The following is a 21,902-nucleotide window of genomic DNA, read 5'->3' as shown; positions in this document are numbered from 1 at the left end:
AGTTCTAGAGAGTTCTGTGTGTGAGTGGTTGGATTTTCTGTCCCCGGTTGCTTTATTTCCATCCTTGGTTTGGTTCCAGTGATGTTGCAATAAAGCTCCAGAGCAAAACTGCACTGAAACCCCACCAGTAGAAGAGATTTTGGATTCACTAAATATTCTTAGGTCATTTTTTAATGTCTCTTGATGATGATGATGATGATGATCCCAACTTTTGCCTGTCAGAGAAGGTACCACAAAGTTGATCACTGGGGTTTCTGTACCTCATCAAAATCCTGGTGATGCCCAAGAAAGTTCTGAGTGGGTTCAGAGAGAGAAGATGACAAAATTCAGCTACGAAGGATTTCAAGGTGCAGTTATGGGGTGAGAGAAACTCAGGCCCTTCCTGAGGTGGTGCAGAAGCTCCTGATGCTCTCACAAGTGGAAAAGAAGTAAAGGTCTTCAACACTTTTCCAGCTCTGAACCCCCAGTGGAATCAGGGACTTCAGCAAGGCCCTTCCAAGGGCTGGGATGTCCAGGCTGGAGCACATGGGGATTTCCTCATTCCCACAGGGCTAGAACAGCTCCAAGTGTGAGTCTCCAGAGGGAGTTTCCCTGTGGGGAGCGATCTCTTTGATGTGGTCCACTCTGGCAATTAGCAGGGAAAGGGAATTAAACCTCAGAACTCCTTGACGGGAGGCAGGTGACAGACACCTGGAAGTGTCCCAGGAGAAACAGGAGTGACCCACAGCCATAACAGCTTCTCCTGTCCCTCCACCCTCTGCTGACTCCCCCGTGGGTTCCTTAGTGAGGCAAACACCTCAAAACACATCCAGATGAGCCCCTCCAGCCAGTGTTGCACTGGAGTAGCTGAGTTTCCTGGGATTTTATTATGGGAAGTCATTGATGGTGCTAAAATTCCAGTGGCTGGGAATGGCACAAACACTGACATTGCTGGCACACAGCAAAGCCAGAGTCCAGGGTCCCATGGCAGGGGGGTGGGAACGGTGCTGTCAGAAATCCCTGCACCCAGAAATGGCCCAGGACCAAGAAAACCTGGATTCAAATTACAGAAATTCTCAGGGTGACAGCAGGAGCCACAGCACAGCCTCAAATCTCGTTGCTTCTTCAGAAATGCCACAGTCATCCTCAAAATGGGCAGGAATTCATCATTTTGGTCCATATCCATGGAGATGATGCTGCAAAGGAGGGATGTTGGATCTGGTACCTCTCCATCTCCATCACTTGAAGTGGTGGGGGCTGCCTGACCTTGGCTCTCTCCTGAGTGGGGAAATCAAACAAAAATGCCAATCAACCCTTTGCTGCTGTGGTGGGAAATGTCCCACAGCCATGGGGGATTCCTGTGGTGCCCCAGAAACAGAAGTCCCACCTCCATTCCCCTGGGAATCTCCACAGACACAGGATCTTGGAATCACAGAATATCCTGAGGTGGAAGGGACCTCAAGGACCATCAAAGTCCAACTCCCGGCCCTGCACCGACACCCCACCAATCCCCCTGTGCCTTCGGTATGTAACACTCAATAAAACGAGGCTCCCAGCCCCTCCTGGTGTCAGTCACCAGCGGCATCTCCTGGCTGGAGTGGAGGGTGGCAACCTCCAGAATCCTACTTGAACCCCAGAATCCTTGCTGGGAATTCAACTGCGGGAGCCGAGCTCACGTGCAGGACCTGCTGTGGATGCAGGGCAGCCGAGGATGTGATGCACGGGAGAAGCATCGTCCGCATCCAGTGAGTCAGGACAAGTGGGAAGGAGGAGGAGAGTCTGTTTGGTAAATAAACCTATCACCATTCCTTTGGATGCCTCACTTCCCACTCAGGAAAAACGGTATAAAAGTTGGTGGATCTCAGGGTGCTTCATTCGCTCAGCTTTGCCCTGAGGTGTCCGTGGTCAGAGCCGAGAAGGGTAAGTCCAAGCCTGCCAAAGGGAGGGATTCTTATCTTCCTTTCCCGCTCCCAAAACACAAAAGTTCTGGTAAAAAACATCTGGTGGGTGGTGTTGGAAGGGCAGAAAAATTGCTGGGATTAATTTAAATCTCTTGTAGATGCCTTGGTCCCGCCAGACAAACAGAAGCAGCATCAGCTTGTGCTGCTGAAGGTTGTCTCTCATCAGTATTGAGATGGAGATAAAATGGCTTTGAGATAAGGAGATGGGACCACTTTGGGATAAAAGTCTTTAAAAATCACCCTGGACACTACAAAGTGCTGTTGGGCTGGACTGGGCTCATGGGCCTTGGGAAATTCTCATGAGAACTGGTGGCTGCCCTGGAGTAAAAAGCTTTTCCTTGCAGGGTCACTGCTCCGAGATGTGCTCCAGACAAAGCGGGTGCCACGGCTGCGGCTGCTGCTGCTGCTGCGGGGGGAGCTACCAGTCCCAGGGCTCCTCCGGCGGGGGAGGAGGCGGATCCTGCTGCGGTGGAGGATCCTCCGGCAGATCAGCCCAGAAGATCATTATCAGCTCTGGCGGTGGAGGAGGAGGCGGTGGTGGGTCCTCCGGATGCTGCGGTGGAGGATCTAGTGGTGGCTCCTCAAAGAGCATGATGGGAGGTGGAGGCGGTGGTGGATCCTCTGGATGCTGCGGTGGCGGATCCGGTGGTGGATCTTCAAAGAGCATGATGGGAGGAGGAGGCGGTGGTGGATCCTCTGGATGCTGCAGTGGCGGATCTGGCGGTGGATCTTCAAAGAGCATGATGGGAGGAGGAGGCGGTGGTGGATCCTCTGGATGTTGCGGTGGAGGATCCGGCGGTGGCTCTTCTGGGATGAAGATCATCATGGGAGGTGGAGGCGGTGGTGGATCCTCTGGATGTTGCGGTGGAGGATCTAGTGGTGGCTCCTCAAAGAGCATGATGGGAGGTGGAAGTGGTGGTGGATCCTCTGGATGCTGTGGTGGTGGATCCGGTGGTGGCTCTTCAAAGAGCATGATGGGAGGTGGAAGCGGTGGTGGATCCTCTGGATGCTGCGGTGGAGGATCTAGTGGTGGCTCCTCAAAGAGCATGATGGGAGGTGGAGGCGGTGGTGGATCCTCTGGATGCTGCAGTGGTGGATCCGGTGGTGGCTCCTCTGGGATGAAGATCATCATGGGAGGTGGAGGTGGTGGTGGATCCTCTGGGTGCTGCAGTGGAGGATCTGGTGGTGGCTCCTCAAAGAGCATGATGGGAGGTGGAGGCGGTGGTGGATCCTCTGGATGCTGCGGTGGTGGATCTGGTGGTGGCTCCTCTGGGATGAAGATCATCATGGGAGGTGGAGGTGGTGGTGGATCCTCTGGGTGCTGCAGTGGAGGATCTGGTGGTGGCTCCTCAAAGAGCATGATGGGAGGTGGAGGCGGTGGAGGATCCTCTGGGTGCTGTGGAGGAGGATCCGGTGGTGGCAGTGGGGGATCAGCCCAGAAGATCATCATCAGCTCTGGCGGTGGAGGAGGAGGAGGCTCCTCTGGATGCTGCGGAGGAGGATACGGTGGTGGCTCTTCAGGAGGGAAGATCATCATGGGAGGCGGAGGCGGTGGTGGATCCTCTGGATGCTGTGGTGGAGGATCCGGCGGTGGCTCCTCAGGCCAGACCATCATCATCAGCTCTGGAGGTGGCGGCGGAGGCTCCTCCCAGCAGAAATGTCCCATTATCATCCCCCAGACCAAGCAGACCTCCCACTGGCCCTGCCAGCAGAAGTAACAGCCCTGGGCACTCTGTTCCCATCAGGAACGGCCAAGTCTTTGCCCTCCAAGTCCGACCCCAGCACATCCCTGTCCCTTGTGTTCCCTTGGTGCTGCATCCCTGTGCTGTGAACTCCCAGGTGGCTCCTCTGTGCCATAAATGTGATGGGAAATAAAGATTTCTGTGCACAGACAGAACTGGTTTGTGAGGTTGCTTATCTCCTTTTGTCAGTTTGCTTCCCAAAACATGAGCAAAACATCCAAAGCATTCTGCTGGGAAATGTTCTCCAGCCTCCAGTGATGGAGCAAGTGCTCATCAACAGATCTTTCCTATATCCAACCTAATTTCCCCCTCTTTCATCCCAAACCCATTCTCCGTGTCCTGTCCCTGAAATTCCTGGGGAAAAGTCCCTCTCCAGCTTCCCTGGATCCCCTGCCAGTCGTGGAAGGTGCTGTGAGGTCTCCACACAACCTTCTCTTCCCCAGGCTGAACATTCCCAACCCTCCCAGCCTGGCTCCATAGGGGAGGGACTCCTTTTATCAACTTCTTGGCCTCCTCTTAACTTGCTCCAACAATTCCATGTCCTTCTTATGTTGGGGACACCACAACTGGGCTCAGCATTCCAGGTGGGATCTCACCAGAGAAGAGGGAAAAAAACCCTCCCTTCACCATCCTGCCCACTCTCCTTTGGATGCAGCCCAAAGACAGCTGACTTTCTTCCTAAAGCAGAAAAATCCTCTCAAAAAGGACTCCCAAAGTCCTCTTTGGAATTGGTGGGATTAGTCTTGAGTCCAGTAAACTTTAAGTCTAGAGGGTTTTTGTTCACCTCACAAACACATGTGGTAGGGAGGAAACAAAATTAGGAATTGCAGAGATCATCGGCTATGACACTCTTGAGGGATCACGACTGACAGATTCCTGCCTTTTGGAAAAAACTGGAGAGTTTTTCTCCAGGATCACGCCCCACATTGTCAGCACCACTGTGGGCAAGGGAATCTGGTGGGAAAGGGATCCAGGGTGATGTAGGATCTGGCCAGGGATTTGTTCTCTTTCATATCAACCACTCGCTGAGGTGTTTGTGGTGAGGAGAAGAAGATGTACCATGACCTGCCAGCCCTTCCCAAGGGCTCCAGGACTGTAGGGAAGAGGACCCAGGAGATCATCACAAAACTGAGAATGTGTCCCCGAAGCCTTTTAGATCCACATTTCCCTTTACCCAACACAGGGATCCAAACTTCTCCCTAACCTGGAGAGGTTGTGGTGGTGCCGACCCTGTGCTCCAGCCACGCTTTTCCTACACCTCTGGCAAACAAATCCATGTGCTACAGGTCCAGTGCTTCCAGAGGGTCCCGCCCTGGGCTCTCCACACTCTGTGATTTGCAGGAGCTCCTCTCACCACCCCTCCAAAAACCTCCCCGGTCTTTCCTCATCCCTGGGTCAGGACGAGCTGCTCATCCCGGGTGTCCCTCTGTGCCAATGAGCTGCTAATCCTGAGTGTCCCTCTGGGCAAGTTCCTACAGGCTGAAGGCACAGAAGGGATCAAGGTGTTGAGATCCTCAGGAGTACAACACCCACACGTCAGAGCTGGGAGCCAGAACAGCGGTGACACCTCAGATCTGGAGATGAGAACAGAGATAGGGCCACGGGAGGGACTCCAAAGCCGAACGAAGGAAGCCCCCTGCACGTGTGTCCCCGCTTCTGGTGGCCTGTCCCCATCCCGAAGGTGTCGCATGTGCATGTTCAAAGTCACGTTAGTGGTGACAGCTGGGACCTGCTGCTGCTGTCACTCACCCCCACAGCCAAAACCCCGATTAGTCCTTCCTCTACTCAGTGTCCCGGGAGGGCGGATGCTGCTGTCAGGCTCCAAACACGCATGACACAGAGCCGGTGCTGGGACAGCTGTGCTGACAAACTGTCATCCACCAGCAGGGAACATATCCAGGTAACTCCCCTGCTCAGGTGTGGGTGGGGTGGCCACTGAAGATGCTCAGAAATAGCTCCTGTTGAGGTAGAGGGGGCGTTCAACATCCTAGAGTTCAAGGGTCAGGTCTTGATGGCCTTCAAGTGCAACTGTGAGAACAGAAGGATTCCAAGGTTTTGCCCACTCCAGCCTGGAGACTGAGACCCCTGGAAGCTGGAGCTGAGCACAGACCTCTGTGGAAATCCAACAGCCACTTCCACCTTGGGGCCACAAAAGATTGGAGGGAAAAGTCCCCTTTGTCACTGTCACCCTCACAACGTCCTCTGACACAGATCTGGGCAGCTTCAAAGCAGGGAACTCTGTTGGGGTGGCACCTCTGGCCTTTCCCTGCAGGATGGATGTGCTCCTGCTCCCCGTCTTGCCAGTCCCTGAGGAAATTCTCCAAAATTCTCTGTGACTCTGCTCAAGCACATCCTTTATCCTTCTCCTTCCATCACTCTGGTTCCGACTCTCTCCAGTCCCATTCTGCTCAGTCCCCACTCTGTCCTGAGCACCCAAGGAGCTCCATCCCAGCAGAAACACAGTGGGGCCCTGCCCAAAGCAGACCCCGAGGTGTCATTTGTCCCAAAAATTCGGAGCGAGGCTCCCGGAAGCGAATCATTAGGCGGAATTAGCGACTGCGGTACAGAATGGAGCTGAAGCGCCTCCTTCACATCGCCTCTGCTGCACGTGAGTCAAGGAAGGAGGCAGCGAGGCCAAGCTCCGTCAATAAATCTCTCAGCATTCCTTAGGGTGTCTCACTTCCCTCGGGAGCACGATGCAGCCAGTATAAAAGCTCGGCCATCCCAGGGCTCCTCACTCAACCACACTGAGCACAGCGACGTTCCCACCAGCACCAAAGGTAAGCCCGTGGACACGGAAACTTCTGGAACCTCTGCGCAGGGAGATCCCTCCACCAGTTTGGCTTTGGGCGTTCTTTGAACTGTGGTGGCTCCACCAAAAACCAGCTGGAGGTGCCAATAGAACTCCCTTCCTTAGACAGGGGCGTTGCAGGTGGGACTCTGAACTTTCAGCTGCTGAGTCAGTGTGAGACATCCAGAAGGATCCACACCATCTTTTTGGCGTGTCAGAGCATGTGTGCAAACCTTGGGAAGCGTTCCCGACCTTCCCGCACGCAGAGGTTTCCTGGAACTGTTGTGACCTGCAGAGAGCTCCCTGGGATGTCACGGCAGGTCTCAGGGAGGGAGTTTAAAGTAGGGCTGCAGAAGATGGGACAAACGGGAAAAGTCCTGGGAGCTCTTCCTTCTCTGCTGGGAAGGCTCAGCTGCGTCTCCAAGGTTCTCCTTTCTGACAGCTCCGTTCCTTGCAGGGTCACTGCTCCAAGATGTGCTCCAGACAAAGCTCCGGAGGCTGCCATGGGATGTCCTCCCAGTCCAGCGGGTGCCACAGCGAGGGCTCCAGTTGCCACGGGAGTGGCTCCTCCAGTTACCAGGCCCAGGGCTCCTCCTGCTGCGGGGGCAGCGGGGGCTCCGGCAAAGTCATCATCAGCTCTGGTGGTGGAGGTGGATCCTGCTGCAGTGGGGGCTCCTCTGGATACGGGATAGGAGGGGGATACGGTGGTGGCTCTTCAGGATCAAAGAGCATCATTGGAGGGGGAAGCAGTGGAGGATACTCAGGTTGTGGCATGGGAGGAGGGTACGGTGGTGGCTCTTCAGGATCAAAGAGCATCATTGTAGGTGGAGGTAGTGGGGGTTCCTCTGGATGCTGCAGTGGAGGATCCAGCTATGGGATGGGTGGAGGATATGGTGGATCTTCAGGATCAAAGAGCATCATTGGAGGTGGAGGTTCCTCTGGATACTGTGGTGGAGGATCCAGCTATGGGATGGGAGGAGGATATGGTGGATCTTCAGGATCAAAGAGCATCATTGTAGGTGGAGGTAGTGGGGGTTCCTCTGGATGCTGCAGTGGAGGATCCAGCTATGGGATGGGTGGAGGATACGGTGGTGGATCTTCGGGATCAAAGAGCATCATTGGAGGTGGAGGTTCCTCTGGATACTGTGGTGGAGGATCCAGCTATGGGATGGGTGGAGGATATGGTGGTGGCTCTTCAGGGACAAAGGTTATCATTGGAGGGGGAAGCAGTGGAGGTTCCTCTGGATGCTGCAGTGGAGGATCCAGCTATGGGATGGGTGGAGGATATGGTGGATCTTCAGGATCAAAGACCACCATCATTGGAGGTGGAGGTTCCTCTGGATACTGTGGTGGAGGATCCAGCTATGGGATGGGTGGAGGATACGGTGGTGGATCTTCAGGATCAAAGACCATCATTGTAGGTGGAGGTAGTGGAGGTTCCTCTGGATACTGTGGTGGAGGATCCAGCTACGGGATGGGCGGAGGATATGGTGGATCTTCAGGATCAAAGATCATCATTGGAGGGGGAAGCAGTGGAGGTTCCTCTGGATGCTGCAGTGGAGGATCCAGCTATGGGATGGGAGGAGGATGCAGCAGCGGCTCCTCAGGCCAGACCATCATCATCAGCTCTGGAGGGGGCAGCGGAGGCTACTCCCAGCAGAAATGTCCCATTGTCATCCCCAGCGTGGTGTCCCACCAGTGCAAGCAGAGCTCCTACTGGCCCTGCCAGCAGAAGTAACAGCCCCGGGCAGCTCCAGTTCTGAGTCTCTGCCACGGCTCCTCTTTACCCCCAGCCCTGGCTCTGCTGCCTGGTCCTTCCCAGTGTGTCCTCTCCTATCCCCTGGACACTGCACCCTCGTGTGAGATCTCCAGGATTGCCCTGTCCCTGCTCCTGGTGCTGGGGTGCCTCCTGCCACTTTTTACATCCAATAAATGTTACAATTGCTCAAACCTGCCCTTTTTTTCGGGAGTTCATTTCTTTCTTGCACTATCAACCTGCACTTCATGGTCTGGGGATGTGGAAATGTCTCTGATGAGATGTTTCTCTCCAAAGCCACCCAGTTTATCATCCCATAAAGTTTTGCACCTGCATTTTCCACCTGGGCTCTGTGAGGGAGGAACAGAAGACCCCAAAACTCGAAGGAACCACAGCACCAACACCCTTTGGTGCCTGGGCATGGTGCAGGCCCTCTGTGTCCTCTGAGGGGCCGGCACACGATGACCACCTCTGTTGGCCTGATGGGAGATGTGACCAGGCCCACCCTGCTCAGCTGGGACTGGGGATGACCCAAAGCAGCTGCTGATGCCCCAGGTGGGCAATAAAACCATGACAACCTCCACGGCCTTGCCATCCTCCCCCTTCCTGCAGCAAAGCTGAGGAACACCCTCAGGCTGTGCCAGGGGAGGCTCAGGGTGGACACCAGGATGGATTTCCTCATGGAAGGATTGTCAGGCCTTGGAGGTTTGGAGTCCCCATCCCTGGAGGTGTTTGCCCTGATTTTTAAAAGCGTTAAGTTTTCATTTATAGTTCTTCTGAAAGTTTCAAAGTTCTCATTAAAATTCTTTAACCTTCTGATCATGTTTACATAATTGAGAGTCAAAGTTCCCACATAATTTCGTGTATAAATAGAATAGTTTATATTTCTCTGTGTGTGGAGAGAAATGACTGATTGATCTTTGGACCAGTGTGGTTGGAGAGGTGGTAATTCCATCCTGAAATCCACAGTCACCTCTGGAACTGTATAAACACCAAATGTTTGACTAAAACTGTGTCTTTTTCTCTTTTGAATTTACCAAGCTTCCGTGTACTCATTTCATGTCCAATAGCAAAACTGGAGGTGTCCAGGGAAGGACTGGACGGAGCACTCAGTGCTCTGGGCTGGCTGACAAAGTGGGGACAGGCTGGACTCGATGGTCTGGGAGGGTTTTTCCAGCATCAAGGATTATAGAATTCCATGATCTGTACCCAGAGGGAAGCCACACCTGCGAACCAGCCAACCGAGCCCCGGGTCGGGCAGGAGGGAATAAAACCAGCAGCAAATCCTTCAAAAACCACCTCCAAATCCTCCTCCCGGCCTCAAATCCCCCCCTCCCCAGGCTGTGCACCCTGTCCTGGCAGCTCCACGCGCGGATTTCTGCCCGGGGATGGGGCTTTGGCCGAAAGTGGGACTCTGTCCCCGCAGGAGAAGTCCCCGGAGCCGGTCCAGCCTCCGGGAGCTGCTCTGCTGCGCTGAGCTCTCCAGGGCTGCAGCAGCCGGGATCCGCAGCCCCCAGCAGGCCCCGGAGCTCTTTCCAAACCAGAGGAAGGAGCTGAAAAAGAAGGAAGGATGTGGAGGCAGAATCCTTCATTAAAGCGTAATGCAGCCAGGCTGGGTTTAAGCATGGGGACGTTTACACCTCCGCAAATTCTGCCTATAAGCTCTTTTAGCGCACCTCCAGCTCCCTGGCAAAATTCCCACTTAGGGCATCAATCACTTTGAACCTTCTGGTTCATATGCAAATGTTTTCCTCGGGAAAAAAAGCTCCCGCTGGAGCCACCGGGGACCGGCAGGAGGGATCAGATCGCCCCCAGAGCTTTGGGAGCCGTCCCCCGTCCCCGCTCTCGCCGTGCATTCTCCTACACCCACACCGCACCCACCTCCCCGGGGCTGGGGGCCCGAGGATTCCGGCGTAGCCCAGGGCAAGGGCGCAGGAAAGGCTCATTAAGCAGAAGTAACAATTACAGAGGCGAAATGAGCGGTGTGAAGGGAGATACGGATCGGGAGTCAAAGCAAACACTGAAATCGCAGTTCGGTAAATAAATCCTTTTCATTCCCGAGGGTGTCTCACTTCCCATACACGTTAAATGCCATATAAATGTTCCCGAGGCTGATAAAGCTCCTCATTCAGTCGACTTTACCTTCTAAATGTGTTTCCGATGGTTGAAGAGGGTAAGTCTTTTTTTTTTTTCTGTGATTTTATCCTTTCCTAGTCATGGCATGCGGCTCATTTGAGACCTTGGCTGGTGCCGGCAGCGGGATCCTCCTGCCTGAGCCAAGTCTTCAGGATATGGGTGGGCTCTCACTCCGTTCTCGATTCAATCTCTACGGAAAAAAGGGAAATCAAGGCACCAGAGCGGGATGCAGAGGGATGAGCAGGGTAAAAACCCGGATGGGTTTGCGGTGGGTTTGCACCCACCCCACGTGGGGACTGCACAACCTTTGTGGGTTTGAATGTGCAGAACACATTTTTATATTACTTAATAACAACCCTGAATGTGCAGGACACATTTTTATATTATTTAATAACAACCCTGGATCTCAGAATGGCCACAAACCTCTGTGCCTGGGCCAATCACCTTCTATAAAAGAATTTTGGGGCTGCAGTAACAGAGCCAGGGTGGAAACTTTGATCCATCAAACAGCTACTGAGGAACAGAAATAAAGATGATCCTCAGTGATTTTGCAGCTCTGTGGACATGAGAATGAGTGGGGAAAGCCATGGTAGTTATTAGGAGGAAAATAATACATTTCAGATTTTATATTTCAGATTTTGGATTCAGAATATATTTCAGCTTTTGGATTCTCTGGAATTAGAGGTAGAAAGAGTAAAGCTCTCCCAGGAAGACTTCAGATATCCTTGGATTTGAAGGATAGGGGCTTGGAGCAACCTGGTCTAGCAGAGGGTGTCCTTGTCCACGGCAGGGGGTGATGCTGGATGAGCTTTAAGGTCTTTTCCAACCCAAACCACTCCACGATTCCAGGATTCTCTAACAGCTCCGTTTCAAAGCCTGGAATTGGCCCAGTCCCTGGCCACACCACCTGCCCTGGCACTGACACGAAGCAGAACGGTGCAAGTTTGGGTGTTTTCCTTCCCTCTTCCAGCTTTACCACTATCTCCGACGGAAATGTTCCCGGCAGAACCGGGGCTACAGCCGGGAGATCTCCATGAGCCACCGCGGATTCTGCTCCGGGGCCTTCGCCAACCGCCACGGGCACACCTCCTTCTCCTGCGGCGGGGAAAGCTCCGTCACCTACAGCCGCAGACCCTCGTCCTGCCCGCCCCTGCCAGCACCAGCCCCCTACAGCATCTCAGGGGGGTACTCGTGTGACAGCAGCGGGGATTATGGGGTCACGTCTGGCTGGGACCCCACGGTGGGGACGATCCCAGTCTACGGCCCCGGAGTGGGAATGGGGTACAGCAGCGGGGACGTGGGCCCGGTCATCAGCAGCGCAGGGGGAGGTGGAGGATCCGTCTACCACGGAGGGAATTCGGGAATGGCCGAGGGAGCAGGGGCTGGGTATGGATACTCTGCACCCCTGAGTGACACCCTAAGCACGGGGGGGGTCTCTGAGGGCTCAGGGTACTACGGGGGAGGGTACGGATATGGGACACACGGAACTGGGACGTTCCTCGGCCCAGAGCTCAGCCCTGCGGGCGGGGGATGCGCCCAGGTGGTGCAGCAGAAATGCCCTGTGGTCGTCCCCCCGGTCAAGACCCAGCAGTGCAAGCAGAGCACCCACTGGCCCCCCATCCAGAAGAAGTGACTGGCCCAGCAGCTTCTGCCACATCCCCAAAGTGCCCCTGGATGTGCCGCAGTGGAATTTTCCCCCGGCGGTGTCGTGACATCACAGAGCTCTGCATTCCTCACATGAGGCTGTGCTGACAACAGTCGCCCAGGAGCTGCTGGAAAAAGGGGTTTGTGCTGTGGTGATGGGAAAAGATTCTTTTCTCCATCTCCTCTGGATCACAGGTTGGAAAATAAAACCTCACAGCCTGTGGGTAGTTTCAATATTGGGATGATTTCTTTCATTTCTGGCTCCTTCACTCAAAATGTAAATGGGTACTCAAGGAATCTCCCCAACACAAAGGACATTTATCTATATATTTAACACCCAATTTAAGTGTAAAATGTATGTTAATACAATTAAAATACAGCACTTTCAGTGGTGAGAGGAGTTCAGGTGGCAACAGGATGGTGCCAGTCTCTTCCCGGTGGTGCCCAGTGGCACAACGAGGATGGCCATAAACCAAACCCCAGTTCCAGCTCAGCATGAGGAAGAACTTCTTTCCGTGGAGGAGGCAGAGCTCTGGAACATCTGCCCAGGGAAGGAGTCTCCCCTTCCAGAGACTCCCCAGCCCCTTCTGGATGTGTCCCTATGCCCTCTGCTCCCTCAGGAGATCTCCAGAGATCCCTCCCAACCCCAACTGCTGCAGAATCCTGGGATTCTGTTCTCAACCTCTTGCTGGAGGTGCTGTTGCCACCCCACAGAGCCTCCACGAGCCTCACGAAGGAGATCTGCCGATCTCCCGGGGGATTTCCGACTGATTGTTATTTACAGCGTGACCTGGCAGTGAAAGGTTGTTTACCTGGCACCAGCTCCTGCCCCGGAGATTGCCGGGGATGGCGAAACCCCGAGCGCCTAGAACCTCGTCCATGAGGCAACTCCAACGAGCTCCTTGGCTTCCTCCCCATAACCTGCTCATGGCATTTCTTGATAGGATCAGGCCCTAAATTAGGCACGGGGACAGGATGGTGCCAGTGCTGGTTGGGACGTGGGGTTTGCTCAACATTTAATCTTCCAGCTCTCTTCTCTGGGGTTGTTTGACTCATCCAAATACCTGTTAGTAAGGGGGGAAAAACCCCACCTGTAGACCTGGGTCCATTTAAAAGTGAGACATAAAATCACACTGTTTGTTTTTTACCTTTCTGCTCTCACCCACCCGGGGGGATTTTGAGCCTTTCAACTCAATAGAAATCCAGAAAACTTTGCCCTGAAACACCAAAGACCCAAATCCTCTGAGCTCTAAACCCGTGTTTGATGCCACAGGATCCTTCACACATAAAGTGTTGTAACATTATCATGTGGGGACAATTACACAAGATTTTGTCACCAGCCCTATTAAATTCCATTCTAAAATTAGGCAGCGTTATCATTTATTTGCTTTTATTTCTATTCGTAAAATCTGCTACTTCATTATTGATATTTATGTGGGTTTCCTTCCTTCATGAAGGGAGCAAAAAACCTCTGAAAGCTCAAACAAATTCCCAGAGATTTCCACAAAACCAAGCCCGGAGCCTTCAAATATTTGTGTTTATCCAACTGACCGAAAACCACCTCAAAATTTCAGTCCCTGCCAAAAGAAAGAAAACACCTGAAGACCCCATTTCTTACTCCCTGCTTCTTGAGGCTCCTGTCAAAGGGCACTCCCCAAGTTTGGATGGTTCAATATTTAATGGACCCAGGGTGAACAGGTTTGCATCCAAGGTTGGACACGAGGAGCCGGAGCTGATCCGCCCTCCCCAGAGCTCAGCTCCAGCCTGAGGCTGGGAGGAGTCCCAGGCTGGGTTTTATCCTTGGCACAGCGAGGTTTCCTCCCCTCTCCTTGTGCAACAGGGCAGGGACGAGTCACCCTCTGAGGAGCTCTGATAACACAGGAGTCATCCCAAAGCCTGATAACTCTGAGCTCATCCCCAGCTCCGATAAGCCAGGACTCATCCCAAGCCTGTCGGTGCTTGTTGAACCAAGGCCCTTCTCCTGCAGCTGTTGGTAAACAGGCCGAGCACTAAACACGGCTCTGGCTTCTGGATGAAAGTCTCCAGCTGGCGCCTCTGGGTAGAAACTCCAGGAATTGTTTCAGTGATAGCAAACGGAGCCACCCCTCGGCTTCAGGGCATCTCTGCCCAACAAAACCTGGTGGCTCCATGAGGAGTTCAGGTGGGAAATGAGTGAGGACACGGCAGGAGTCCTGCTGGAATTCCACAGTCAGGAGGGGAAATGAGAACCCGGCGCTGTTGCGAAGCCGTGGTTGCATCCACGATTGCACCACCCCAGTGCTCTGCACCCAGGTGCTCCCATCCTGCCCCAGGGAAGAGCTTGGGATGCGTGGGGAGCTCAGATGCGTGGTCTCTGACCCAGCATTTTACTCACAGTTTACTCACGGGTGCAAGGTTTGCACAAGCGACTTCCGTAGGGCCCATTTCCCATCGCTGCTCCAGACCCCGGCAAATAAAACAGTAAAATATGAGAAAAACAGAAATTTTCAGCACAAAATTCTGTGTGGGTCATCTCAGGGCTGGCCAGGAAAAATGTCAGCAATGAAAATCGGTGGTGGTTGTGTCAGCGATGGTGGAATCGCCATGAAATCTGGTGGCACAAACTCCATGAGTAGATGCCCAAGCAGATGGACACAGGTAGGGAATCACAGACCCATGGAACCATGGACCCACAGAAGCTCAGAATCCCTGACCTCACAATCAGAGAATCCCAGAACAGCGGGGGAACAGGGTCACCCGGAGCAGGGTCACCTGGAGCAGGTGATGCAGGGACACATCCAGGAGGGTCTGGAATGACTCCAGATGCCCCAGCTGTTCCGGGGCTCTGCCCCTATCCATGGGGAGAAGCTCTCCCTCGTGTTGAGGAAACCTCGTTACATTTTTGGGGAATTCACAGGTAGAAGCCAACACTCCCAACAATGGCCTGTGCCACCAGCTGGGTTTGCCAGGTCACCTCCCAGCCAGAGCCTCCCACAGTGGCCACAGACTTCGCCACCGCAGTTTTGCTCCTCTGGGAAATGACCCTGTCAGAGAGGGGACCCTCGGCTCAGTTCTGGCACCTGCAGGGGCCTCACGGGGTGAAAACGACTTTGAAGATGTTTTCCAAGCACGTCCAACCAGGACTTTCTAAGAATTTGCCGTTTTTCATGGGGAGAACCTGAGAATGGCGGTTTTTCTCCACAAGAACCCCAAGGTTTTTCTCCTGCCAAGACCAGTCGGGGAGGAGTGGGCACTGGGACCTCTCCTTCCTGCCAGACTCCAGGTGAGAGGTTTCTGGAGGACAGGAACTCCAAAACTCACCACCTTTGCCACCCGTTTTGCAACCTAAAATTCATCGTGCCGTGAGGGTGAGCCAGCCGGGCCGCCCACACGGTTTTCACTCAGAGCCCGCCGGGGCAGGGCGCAATTAAATCTGTGTAACACAAGGAAGACAATCCAGAGCCTGACAAGTCAATCAAAGAAATCAGGTGGAAGGAGCTTTTGAAGGTGGTGGGTAATTAGGGGTGGGGCTGTTTTGTAAATACCTTGGTCATTTTTCCCCAGGGGGTTATTGCATTTTCAGGAAGGGACTTGGGAACTGTATAAAAGTCCTTGGAGGGGAGAGCAGCTCATTCACTCATCTCCACTCCTCCTCCAGAGCCTTCGCAGCCCAGGTGAGTCCCTGCTAACCTTTCATTCCAATGAGATTCCCTGCACTGAGCTGAGCTTTGCTCTGCGGGCATTTCCTGGGGATATTGAGAGCCAAATCCTTGGCTCTGTGGCTGTGGCTGTTTTGTGCTCCCAAAAATTAGGAGTGCCTGTGTTAAGAAGCAAAATTTCTTACCTGTAGTTATATTTGGATTACTCTGGTGCTTTCCAATATCTAACAGACAAACTGGAAATGAATAAAAGCAAATAATAGATTTGGGGATGAATGGGAGACAGCAGGCTGATCTTTCATAAGAAACCTCAGGGTTAAGCTGAGAATTTTAATTGCTTTTATGAGCCTGACTCCTTTCCTAGACTCCTTTGGAAAACATTCAGGAGCTGAAAGTATTAAAACGCCCTTGAAGAAATTTAGGAAAGAACAGAGAAGGTGGATTTAAACTGAGGAAGGAGCAGCAGGATCCTTGTCCAGATCAGCATCCTGGATTCCTTTTGCCTCCCGGAAATCCCTGAAATCCTTGGCAGGAGGCTGGGATGTGCACGGAGGATTTTCCTCATGCTCAGGAAATTTGGCCTGGAGGGAGCAGAGGACACGAGGAGGGAGAAAGGCAGAGGAATTTGTCTTTATTTTGGGCACCTGCCTGTGGAAGTGAATTTTTCCAGGGCTCTGCCACCAGTCCTGGCTGTGCCAGGGCCCCTCAAGGCTACGAGATTTTGGGATTCTTGCCAAGATGCCTCTTGCTGGTGTGGGATGTCCCAGCATCACACAGAGCATCTGCTCCTCCGGGAGCATGCCGGGATGCAGCCAAGGAAGAACAGGGAAGTGGCTCCAAAAATAGCAGGGAAATGGCTCCAAAAATAACAGGGAAATGGCTCTAGAAATTGTAGGGAAATGGCTCAAGGAAAGCAGGGAAATGGCTCAAAGAATAACAGGGAAATAGCTCAAGGAAGAACAGAGAAATGGCTCAAGGAAGAAAAGGGAAATGGCTCAAAAAATAGCAGGGAAATGACTCAAGGAGAGCAGGGAAATGGCTCATGGGGCCCAGCAGAACCAGAGGCCAGGGCTGCTGTGGGGACTCGTGAGGATGTTCAGATGGTCCAGGCTGATCCAGCACTGCAGGAACAAAGCCCCAAACTGGGGGAACTGGGCGGGCAGAAAGGCAAATCCTGCTGGGGAATCTGGCCCCAGAGCAGAGCTGGGAGCGATGGGAACCGTGCCCACCCTGCACCTAATGCCAAACCTCTCTCCTTCCCAGCTCTCCAGCCGTCTCTCCTCCAGCCCAAAGATGTGCTCCCGTGAGAACAGAGGCTGCCACAGCTCCGAGAGCTCCTCCTGCCACGGCGGCAGCTCCTCCTGCCACGACAGCGAGCGCTCCTGCCACGGCTCCGAGGGGGTCGTGTGCCACGAGGTGACCGCGGTGCCGGACGTGACCCCCGTGGTGGTGCTGACCCCGCAGTGCCCGGTGGCCACGGGCACGGGGCAGGTGCCCCTGGCCCAGGTTCCGTGCCAGCAGCAGCAGCAGCAGATCAAGCAGCCGGTGCAGTGGCCGCCACAGCAGCAGCAGAAGTGAAGGGTCCGGAGCTGCTCCTGTCCCCTGTCCCTGAGCTTGGACAGGCCCTGCCTCATCCCTCGGGCCCCTTTCCCTCCTCCTGAGAACCCCAAGTGGCATTAGTGCGGTGGAATCGGGATTTGTTCTTCGTTCCCTGCTCCTGTCTCCAGTAGCAAAGGTGTGATGTTGAATTAAAACCTAAAGCTCATCAAACCTGCTGGTGTCCTGGTGTTTTTCCACTGCTTTTCCTTATCTTTGGCACCGCTCCCAAGCCCGTCTGGGCTGAGGGGAGCTGCTTTCCACAGCTCCCTCCCCTTCCCATGGCATTCCAGTGGCTGGGATGGCTCAGCCCTGCAATCCCCACACCTTGGGCACCTGCCAGGCTGCTTTCAAAAGCTGTCTGGGGCTGAAGGTGAGGATCTGCGGATCAGCCTCTCTGCAATCTCAGCCCTTGGCTCCGAGCCTCAGACCCTCACGGGCCCGTTGTGAAGGGTTTGCAGTTTGTTCATGGCAGGCTCCATTCTGGAAATCCATTATCTCCATAAAGAGAAGGACACGAGCAGAGGAAGGACCACGACGTGCTCAGTGTCCCTTCTGACCCCTCTGAATGGAGAATTTGGGGTTAGATTGGTCTTCTGTGTGAGGGAGCTCTCCCTGCTTTGAAAACCCCATCATGAGTCTGTGTTCCCTGCAGGAAATCCCAGAATCCCAGAGGAACTGAGGTTGGAAAAGCTCTCCAAGACCTTTGAGTCCAACCTGTGCCTGATCCCCACCTTCTCACCCAGCCCAGAGCACTGAGGGACACCTCCAGGCCTTCCCTGGACCCCTCCAGGGATGGTGGCTCCAAACCTCCCTGGGCAGCCCCTGCCAAGGCCTGACCACCCTTTTCCAGAAGGAAATTCCTCCTGATGTCCTCCCTGAGCTTCCTTTCCTCCCAGCTGACCCCATCCAGCTCCTGTAGGAGTTCTCCAGACACTTCTCCTGCTGCCCCAGCCCCTTCCCCAGCTCCGTTCCCTTCTCTGGACACACTCCAGCCCCTCAATGTCCCTCTTTGAGTGAGAAAAAACATTCTCAGTTCCTCCCAAGGTTTTAACTGATTTAAACCATTAAAGTTCTGATCCCCACCTTGTAGATGTGAAAGGGGAAAAAACAAATTTTAGGTCTGCAGTTGGATTTCTCACTGCTCCAGACCCCACCAGGCCGATTTCTGTGGGATGAGAGCAGCGCTGTGTGTAATGCAAAAGACATTTAATTAGCCAAGGGTTCATGCTGAACCTTTGAAAGGAACAAGAAAGGTACCATTAGCACTCGTTTTATTACTACTCTTAATTAAAATAACGAGGAGCCTCAGTGCCAGGTGTGAGGTCGGTGATTGCAGGAGCAGGGAATGAACGTCGGGGTTGGGAACGTGCGGCTCCAGCCTGGCACGGGGACGTCAAGGGGTGCCAGTCCCTGTCCCCCAGCACCCCTCGCCCACCCGGTGCCAACCCAGCCAGACGAGCGGCTCCAGGCTGGGTTTGAGTCTACCTTTGTGGGAAGGGCAGATAAAATCTCCAAGGTGAATCCTTTCAAAGCAATCCAAGGCTTCACCTACACTCCCAGCTGAGCCGGAGCCATCCAGGCTGTGTCACTTCATGGAAGGAAAGACTCGGGCAGGGCCTGAGGGGCAGAGACAGGGAACTCGAGCTGGAGTTGTGTGATCTCCACACACATCTGCAGAGTAAAGCAGGACAGGCTGCAGGAATCCAGCAGGAAACTGTCCCCACCTTCTCCCCCACAAAGGCCACAGCAGCGAAGGTGCTGCACCCTGCAGAGAAATATCCCAGGGAAAGCCTCTCCCCCTTCCTCTGCTTACAGCGAGCTCGGGTGGGTCCAGGCAGAGCCAAGTCACCTGTGCAAACACGGAGTCCGCAGGTAATTGTCCACAAATGTTCCAGGCCATTGGTGAAACCCCCTCAGTCAACCACAGGGAGTGGCAGAGCTGCTGCTTGGCTCCAGCTGCTCATCCCACGCCTGGAGCTCATCCCACACCTCCTGGAGCTCATCCCACAGCTCCTGGAGTTCATCCCATACCTGGAGCTCATCCCACAGCTCCTGGAGTTCATCCCACACCTCCTGGAGCTCATCCCACAACTCCTAGAGCTCATCCCGCACTTCATAGAGCTCATCCCACACCTCATGGAGCTCATCCCACACCTCATGGAGCTCATCCCACACCTCATGGAGCTCATCTCACTCCTGGAGCTCCTCCCACACCTCCTGGAGCTCATCCCGCATCTCCTGAAGCTCCTCCCACACCTAATGGAGCTGGAAGTTTCCACAGTGAGCCACTCCTGGAGAATGGGGGCTTTGCCCTCTCATGACCTCAGACATTTCTGTTTCCTGCCCCAGTTCCTGATATTTATACCCAACACCTTTTTTTTTTCCTTTTTCCCTCCTCACCTCTCTCAGGTGACTGCAAATCTCCTCCCACAGGTGGCCAAAAGTCCCTGAGGTGCTGCCTGGCTACGGCCCGACCCAAACCTTGCTGGGAAGTGTTACGGGTTCGTTCTGTGCTCAGGGTAAGGCAGCTCAGCCGTGAGTGCTCCAGTCTGAGGGATCCCAGTGAGTCAGCAGAGCATCACCCCAAATCCCTCGTGCCTCACGCCTAATCCCCGGTGCCATCCCAGTGTTGACACATTCCTGCCTTTTATGGGACAAGAAGATGTAATTGATGGGTCGGATGGGCATGACTTGTACCCAGGCATGGGAGACCAAAGTTCACCCGTGATTCACGGGAAAATCCATGTTCTGAAGTGTTTCCTACATCACACTGTTGTGTTTGTGCCTCCATCCCTGTCTCATCATCCCTGAGATCATTCCAGAGGTGCTGTAAGCAGGACAGAAACAGCAGCACTCTGTTCTGGCTAAAATAAAAAGTTCTGAGTAAAATCAGAAGAGAAAATAACCAAAACACCTCTGGGAGGGTGAGCAGGGCTTGGGCCATCCTGGAGGTGTCCAAGGAACACCTGGATGTGGCACTCAGTGCTCTGGTCTGCTTGACAAGATGGGGGGTGCTCAAAGGTTGGGCTCAGTGGTCTTGGAGATCTTTTCCAACATCAGTGATTCCAGAAATCTGGGATCCTGTTCACCCCGAACCATCCTGTCCTGGCATTTGACACCACTGCCCCCAACACCATGTTGGGGTGCAAAACCAGACTAAAACAGCACCTGAAGCCTCAGGCTGGGTTTGCTTGGCCAGGTTTTGGTGGATGGGGATCCACAAAGGTGGCAGAACCTGTGGGCTATGGACAGGAACCCACTCTGGGACAGATTTGGTGAAGAACCTGTGGACTATGGACAGGAACCCACTCTGGGGCAGGTTTGGTGAAGAACCTGTGGACTATGGACAGGAATCCACTCTGGGGCAGGTTTGGTGAAGAACCTGTGGACTATGGACAGGAACCCACTCTGGGGCAGGTTTGGTGAAGAACCTGAGACCCCATGGACAGGAACCCACTCTGGGGCAGGTTTGGTGAAGAACCTGTGGACTATGGACAGGAACCCACTCTGGGGCAGGTTTGGTGAAGAACCTGTGGACTATGGACAGGAACCCACTCTGGGGCAGGTTTGGTGAAGAACCTGTGGACTATGGACAGGAACCCACTCTGGGGCAGGTTTGATGGCAGAACCTGAGACCCCATGGACAGGAACCCACTCTGGGGCAGATTTGGTGGCAGAACCTGTGGCTTTGGTGGGCACCTGGAGGAGAAATCCTTGCTGGGCCACACCGGGCAGGCAGGTTGGAATGACCAGTGAAGGACAGATTTGGGCTAATGCAAACCTCTCATTGAGATATCCGGCCCCATTGTGCAATTCCTCTGCAGAATTCCTGCCCTAAACCTAATCCGCAGGGATTAACATCAATAATTATTCTTTCACATGGAGGTCGGTCACATGGAGATCCTGGTCCACGTGACCCTGAGGAATTTGGGATTACAAACACCTCTTCAGCCTGATCCATGTTGTCCATGAGCAGATCCATTGGTCACTTCACGTGAAATTCCTTCCAATCTCGTTCATAGGGAGGTGAAGGAATTAATGAGCTATTAATAATTACAATGCTAAAAACAGAGAGCATCAAAGGGAAAATACGGGAAGCTGAACGCAACGGATAGAAATGGGCTGGGATCTGTAATTAGGGATGCCTCATGGCCCAGATAACCCTGTGGAAAAGTATAAAAGGTTTCCCATCCCAGTTTCCTTCACTCGCTGCTCTGCTCCAAAACAGCTCCATCCCCACTGCTGGAAGGGTGAGTCCAATTTTTCTCTTCCCCTGGCGTTTCTTTAGGAATGTTTTCCCTCAAGTTTGGGTAGAATTGGAGTGTTGGACGCTCCCTCTTCACCTCCGCATCTTGGTCGTGCTGGAGACCAAGTTCTTGTTACCCACAAGAGCAAATTATTAAAACAAATTACAATAAAGGCCTTGAGCAGAGACTCAAGCCAAACCAAAATAACAGAAAGGGTAGAAAATACAGACAGAGGGTTTTGTGGAAAAGGGGCTTGAAGGTTTCCAAACAGGAGGAACCAGAGGGTCTGGAGCTGCTCTTGGGAAATTGATGTTTGGACCAACTTTTCTCTGGAAATCAAGTCCCATCCGTAAGAGTTTCTGGGTTTAGTGAGGGATTAAAGCATCTCCCAACAACACTGACCCCGTTT

At 53.6% G+C, this 21,902-nt stretch overlaps 1 protein-coding gene across 1 annotated transcript; it reads left to right on the top strand.

Annotated features, from left to right (window-relative positions):
* Positions 1–6,945: 6,945 nt before the first annotated feature.
* On the top strand, positions 6,946–8,211 carry LOC110476838 (uncharacterized). The gene is made up of 2 exons (XM_077789422.1): positions 6,946–7,306; positions 7,400–8,211. The coding sequence occupies exons 1-2, from the start codon at positions 6,946–6,948 to the stop codon at positions 8,209–8,211; spliced, it is 1,173 nt and encodes a 390-aa protein (XP_077645548.1).
* The last annotated feature ends 13,691 nt before the right edge of the window (positions 8,212–21,902 follow it).

The sequence above is a fragment of the Lonchura striata genome, chromosome 33 (assembly GCF_046129695.1).
Source record: "Lonchura striata isolate bLonStr1 chromosome 33, bLonStr1.mat, whole genome shotgun sequence".
In the NCBI taxonomy this organism is placed as follows: domain Eukaryota; kingdom Metazoa; phylum Chordata; class Aves; order Passeriformes; family Estrildidae; genus Lonchura; species Lonchura striata.
Note: the sequence above shows the minus strand (reverse complement) of the source record. Positions and strands in the feature narration are given on the sequence as shown.

Bases quoted from the DNA above. Each gene is read 5' to 3' on its own strand.
- LOC110476838 (XM_077789422.1), top strand. From the start codon at position 6,946: ATGTGCTCCAGACAAAGCTCCGGAGGCTGCCATGGGATGTCCTCCCAG. The intron at 7,307-7,399 runs GTGGGGGTTCCT...GCATCATTGGAG, and splicing joins CATCATTGTAGGTGGAGGTA to GTGGAGGTTCCTCTGGATAC.